Source organism: Salmo trutta, unplaced genomic scaffold (genome assembly GCF_901001165.1).
Source record: "Salmo trutta unplaced genomic scaffold, fSalTru1.1, whole genome shotgun sequence".
In the NCBI taxonomy this organism is placed as follows: Eukaryota; Metazoa; Chordata; class Actinopteri; order Salmoniformes; family Salmonidae; genus Salmo; species Salmo trutta.
In genome coordinates this window covers 1-6,437 of record NW_021823006.1, presented here as the reverse complement: position 1 = coordinate 6,437, position 6,437 = coordinate 1, and the positions used below count along the sequence as shown (strand labels likewise).

The following is a 6,437-nucleotide window of genomic DNA, read 5'->3' as shown; positions in this document are numbered from 1 at the left end:
GGTGTAGTTTTGATTGTGGTGTATATCAGTGGTGTAGTTGTGATTGAGGTGTATATCAGTGGTGTAGTTGTGATTGTGGTGTATATCAGTGGTGTAGTTGTGATTGTGGTGTATATCAGTGGTGTAGTTGTGATTGTGGTGTATATCAGTGGTGTAGTTGTGATTGAGGTGTATATCAGTGGTGTAGTTGTGATTGAGGTGTATATCAGTGGTGTAGTTGTGATTGAGGTGTATATCAGTGGTGTAGTTGTGATTGTGGTGTAGTTGTGATTGTGGTGTATATCAGTGGTGTAGTTGTGATTGTGGTGTATATCAGTGGTGTAGTTGTGATTGTGGTGTATATCAGTGGTGTAGTTGTGATTGTGGTGTATATCAGTGGTGTAGTTGTGATTGTGGTGTTGTTGTGATTGTGGTGTAGTTGTGATTGAGGTGTATATCAGTGGTGTAGTTGTGATTGAGGTGTATATCAGGGGTGTAGTTGTGATTGTGGTGTAGTTGTGATTGTGGTGTATATCAGTGGTGTAGTTCTGATTGTGGTGTATATCAGTAGTGTAGTTGTGATTGTGGTTTGTTGTGATTGTGGTGTATATCAGTGGTGTAGTTGTGATTGTGGTGTATATCAGTGGTGTAGTTGTGATTGAGGTGTATATCAGTGGTGTAGTTGTGATTGAGGTGTATATCAGTGGTGTAGTTGTGATTGTGGTGTATATCAGTGGTGTAGTTGTGATTGTGGTGTAGTTGTGATTGTGGTGTATATCAGTGGTGTAGTTGTGATTGTGGTGTTGTTGTGATTGTGGTGTATATCAGTGGTGTAGTTGTGATTGAGGTGTATATCAGTGGTGTAGTTGTGATTGAGGTGTATATCAGTGGTGTAGTTGTGATTGTGTGTGTGTAGTTGATTGTGGTGTATATCAGTGGTGTAGTTGTGATTGTGGTGTATATCAGTAGTGTAGTTGTGATTGTGGTGTTGTTGTGATTGTGGTGTATATCAGTGGTGTAGTTGTGATTGTGGTGTATATCAGTGGTGTAGTTGTGATTGTGGTGTATATCAGTGGTGTAGTTGTGATTGTGGTGTAGTTGTGATTGTGGTGTATATCAGTGGTGTAGTTGTGATTGTGGTGTATATCAGTGGTGTAGTTGTGATTGTGGTGTATATCAGTGGTGTAGTTGTGATTGTGGTGTAGTTGTGATTGTGGTGTTGTTGTGATTGTGGTGTATATCAGTGGTGTAGTTGTGATTGTGGTGTATATCAGTGGTGTAGTTGTGATTGAGGTGTATATCAGTGGTGTAGTTGTGATTGTGGTGTAGTTGTGATTGAGGTGTATATCAGTGGTGTAGTTGTGATTGTGGTGTAGTTGTGATTGAGGTGTATCAGTGGTGTAGTTGTGATTGTGGTGTATATCAGTGGTGTAGTTGTGATTGTGGTGTAGTTGTGATTGAGGTGTATATCAGTGGTGTAGTTGTGGTGTATATCAGTGGTGTAGTTGTGGTTGTGGTGTGTATCAGTGGTGTAGTTGTGATTGTGGTGTGTATCAGTGGTGTAGTTGTGATTGTGGTGTAGTTGTGATTGTGGTGTATATCAGTGGTGTAGTTGTGATTGAGGTGTATATCAGTGGTGTAGTTGTGATTGTGGTGTAGTTGTGATTGTGGTGTATATCAGTGGTGTAGTTGTGATTGAGGTGTATATCAGTGGTGTAGTTGTGATTGTGGTGTAGTTGTGATTGAGGTGTATATCAGTGGTGTAGTTGTGATTGTGGTGTAGTTGTGATTGTGGTGTATATCAGTGGTGTAGTTGTGATTGTGGTGTATATCAGTGGTGTAGTTGTGATTGTGGTGTAGTTGTGATTGAGGTGTATATCAGTGGTGTAGTTGTGGTGTATCAGTGGTGTAGTTGTGGTTGTGGTGTGTATCAGTGGTGTAGTTGTGATTGTGGTGTGTATCAGTGGTGTGTGATTGTGGTGTAGTTGTGATTGTGGTGTATATCAGTGGTGTAGTTGTGATTGTGGTGTAGTTGTGATTGTGGTGTATATCAGTGGTGTAGTTGTGGTGTATATCAGTGGTGTAGTTCTGATTGTGGTGTATATCAGTGGTGTAGTTGTGATTGTGGTGTAGTTGTGATTGTGGTGTAGTTGTGATTGTGGTGTATATCAGTGGTGTAGTTGTGATTGTGGTGTATATCAGTGGTGTAGTTGTGATTGTGGTGTATATCAGTGGTGTAGTTGTGATTGTGGTGTATATCAGTGGTGTAGTTGTGATTGTGGTGTATATCAGTGGTGTAGTTGTGATTGTGGTGTATATCAGTGGTGTAGTTGTGATTGTGGTGTAGTTGTGATTGTGGTGTATATCAGTGGTGTAGTTGTGATTGAGGTGTATATCAGTGGTGTAGTTGTGATTGTGGTGTAGTTGTGATTGAGGTGTAGTTGTGATTGAGGTGTATATCAGTGGTGTAGTTGTGATTGTCATACAGCGACTCAATCACAAGCCCATCTGCATGTCAGCAAAGTTGAAGAAGTTGTCCACATCTCGAGAGGAAGTATTTCTGTTGTCTGAAACAAACACCTGCAGGGAACAGGACAGAAAACAAGACTTACTTCACATACAGGAACTATTTTATTACCTAGTACAGTTCTGACTAAAACTTTCAGTACAATTCATAAAATCTTGAGATCTTTTTAAAATTGTATTTTACCAGGTTAGTCTCATTGACATTAAAACAATAAATGTAAAAAAAAAGTTTTAAATTATAACCCCTTTTTCTCCCCAATTTCGTGGTTTCCAATTGGTAGTACAGTCTTGCCTCATCGCTGCACCTCCCGTACGGACTCGGGAGAGGCGAAGGTCGAGAGCCATGCGTCCTCCGAAACACAACCCAACCAAGCTGCACTGCTTCCTTGACACAATGCACATCCAACCCGGAAGCCAGCCGCACCAATGTGTCAGAGGAAACACCGTACACCTGGCGACCTGGTCAGCGTGCACTGCGTCCGGCCCGCCACTGGAGTCGCTAGTGCGTGATGGGATAAGGATATCCCTGCCGGCCAAACCCTCCCCTAACCCGGACGACGCTGGGCCAATTGTGCGCCGCCCCATGGGTCTCTCGGTCGCGTCCGGCTGCGACAGAGTCTGGAACCGAACCCAGAATCTCTAGTGGTACAACTAGCACTGTAATGCAGTGCCTTAGACCACTGTGCCACTCAGTAGGCCCGACAATAAATGTTTTGTCTAGAGATGTCAGAAATACTGTTACCTTGGTTCCACTGAACATGTCGCTGGCCATGCTCTTGCAGGCCTCCACTACCCCATCCCCATTCAACTCCAGGGCCGTCACTGGGCCTGTGGCAAGAAGAGAGAATTTTCAGAAATGCATTGGCCTAATCATCATAAGCACTAAATCAACTCATTAACACAATTCTTTCCTTCAGCTATGAGGATTTTATCCCCCCCCACCTTCTCTTGGTTCAAAGGTCATCATACATCACAGAGAACCAGCAAACTGATTTACATTTTTTTTTTTTTACATTTAAGTCATTTAGCAGACGCTCTTATCCAGAGCGACTTACAGTAGTGAATGCATACATTTCATTTCATGCATTTTTTTTGTTGTACTGGCCCCCGTGGGAATCGAAGCCACAACCCTGGCGTTGCACACAACATGCTCTACCAACTGAGCCACAGGGAAGACCGATGTGTGCCCTAGTCTCAAACCGAACCAGAAAGAGCAAACTGATGTCTGCCCTAGTCTCAAACTGATGTCAGCCCTAGTCTCAAGCCGAACCAGAACCAGCATACTGATGTCCGCCCTAGTCTCAAACCAAACCAGAACCAGCAAACTGATGTCTGCCCTAGTCTCAAACCGAACCAGCAAACTGATGTCTGCCCTAGTCTCAAGCCGAACCAGAACCAGCAAACTGATGTCTGCCCTAATCTCAAGCCGATGTCTGCCCTAATCTCAAGCCGATGTCTGCCCTAGTCTCAAGCCGATGTCTGCCCTAGTCTCAAGCCGATGTCTGCCCTAGTCTCACGCCGATGTCTGCCCTAGTCTCAAGCCGATGTCTGCCCTAGTCTCAAGCCGATGTCTGCCCTAGTCTCAAGCCGATGTCAGCCCTAGTCTCAAACCGATGTCAGCCCTAGTCTCAAGCCGATGTCTGTCCTAGTCTCAAGCCGATGTCTGCCCTAGTCTCAAGCCGATGTCTGCCCTAGTCTCAAGCCGATGTCTGCCCTAGTCTCAAGCCGATGTCTGCCCTAGTCTCAAGCCGATGTCTGCCCTAGTCTCAAGCCGATGTCTGCCCTAGTCTCAAGCCGATGTCTGCCCTAGTCTCAAGCCGATGTCTGCCCTAGTCTCAAGCCGATGTCTGCCCTAGTCTCAAGCCGATGTCTGCCCTAGTCTCAAGCCGATGTCTGCCCTAGTCTCAAGCCGATGTCTGCCCTAGTCTCAAGCCGATGTCTGCCCTAGTCTCAAGCCGATGTCTGCCCTAGTCTCAAGCCGATGTCTGCCCTAGTCTCAAGCCGATGTCTGCCCTAGTCTCAAGCCGATGTCTGCCCTAGTCTCAAGCCGATGTCTGCCCTAGTCTCAAGCCGATGTCTGCCCTAGTCTCAAGCCGATGTCAGCCCTAGTCTCAAGCCGACTATTGAATGATTAACACAGATGATACGCGGATTGTCTGCAGGCCCTGGTCAAAAGTAGTGCACTATATAGGGAATAAGGTGCTATTTGGGACAGTCTTTGTGTTCCTTACCGTTGGTGATCCACTCTAGGAGTCCCTCTGCCTCGTTCTGGAACACTCTGCTGACGTCCTCGGGGCGCATGGACACTTCCTTAGTCTGGATCAGCACAAACCCTTTCCCAGAGGCCTTGGCGTTAATACAGACAGGAAGCAATGACACCGTTAAACCCTTTCCCAGAGGCCTTGGAGTTAATACAGACAGGAAGTAATGACACCGTTAAACCCTTTCCCAGAGGCCTTGGAGTTAACACAGACAGGAAGTAATGACACCGTTAAACCCTTTCCCAGAGGCCTGGAGTTAATACAGACAGGAAGCAATGACACCGTTAAACCCTTTCCCAGAGGCCTTGGAGTTAACACAGACAGGAAGTAATGACACCGTTAAACCCTTTCCCAGAGGCCTTGGAGTTAATACAGACAGGAAGCAATGACACCGTTAAACCCTTCCCAGAGGCCTTGGAGTTAATACAGACAGGAAGTAATGACACCGTTAAACCCTTTCCCAGAGGCCTGGAGTTAATACAGACAGGAAGTAATGACACCGTTAAACCCTTTCCCAGAGGCCTTGGAATTAATACAGACAGGAAGCAATGACACCGTTAAACCCTTTCCCAGAGGCCTTGGAGTTAATACAGACAGGAAGCAATGACACCGTTAAACCCTTTCCCAGAGGCCTTGGAGTTAATACAGACAGGAAGCAATGAAACCATGAACACAAATAATATATGCCATTCAGCAGACGTTTTCTTCCAAAGCACTCATATCAGTCCATCTGGACTGTAGGCGTTCTTATCATATCTTATCATTCTTATCATAGCCCAGGTATCAGACTGGTGCTGACTCACACACTCACCTCGCACCAAAGTAATCCTACCTTGTTATGAAAGAGACAGTAGGCCTAGCGTATATTTAAGAAGTGACGAAAGCATTCATGTGGATTGTTTTAGAGTTTGATGACTATACACATGCAATCCTGGGTGCATTATCCTAGATTTTAAAGTCAGTTCAACCAAAATTAACCATATTACACTAACAATGTTGTTTGCCTTCTCTTGCCTTTATTTGACATGTACAGTTGAAATAGGAAGTTTACATACACCTTAGCCAAATACATTTAAACTCAGTTTGTCACAATTCCTGACATTTAATCCTAGTAAAGATTCCCTATTTTAGGTCAGTTAGGATCACCACTATATTTTAAGAATATGAAATGTCAGAATACTAGTAGAGAGAATGATTTATTTCAGCTTTTATTTCTTTCATCACATTCCCAGTGGGTCAATTTTGGCCCATTCCTCCTGACAGAGCTGGTGTAACTTCGTCAGGTTTGTAGGCCTCCTTGCTCGCACACAATTTTTCAGTTCTGCCCACAAATTTTCTATGGGATTGAGGTCAGGGCTTTGTGATGGCCACTCCAATACCTTGACTTTGTTGTCCTTAAGCCATTTTGCCACAACTTTGGAAGTATGCTTGTGGTCATTGTCCATTTGGAAGACACATTTGCGACCAAGCTTTAACTTCCTGACTGATGTCTTGAGATGTTGCTTCAATATATCCACCTAATTTTCCTAACTCATGATGCCATCTATTTTGTGAAGTGCACTAGTCCCTCCTGCAGCAAAGCACCCCCACAACATGATGCTGCCCCATGTGCTTCACGGTTGGGATGGTGTTCTTCGGCTTGCAAGCCTCCCCCTTTTTCCTCCAAACATA

At 44.6% G+C, this 6,437-nt stretch overlaps 1 protein-coding gene across 1 annotated transcript; it reads right to left on the bottom strand.

Annotated features, from left to right (window-relative positions):
* Positions 1-2,387: 2,387 nt before the first annotated feature.
* On the bottom strand, positions 2,388-5,153 carry LOC115188036 (protein XRP2-like). Its single transcript, XM_029747071.1, has 3 exons — positions 4,737-5,153; positions 3,248-3,333; positions 2,388-2,559 (listed from the first exon to the last, which is right to left on the bottom strand). The coding sequence occupies exons 1-3, from the start codon at positions 4,804-4,806 to the stop codon at positions 2,476-2,478; spliced, it is 240 nt and encodes a 79-aa protein (XP_029602931.1). The 5' UTR covers positions 4,807-5,153; the 3' UTR covers positions 2,388-2,475.
* Between the last annotated feature and the right edge of the window lie 1,284 nt (positions 5,154-6,437).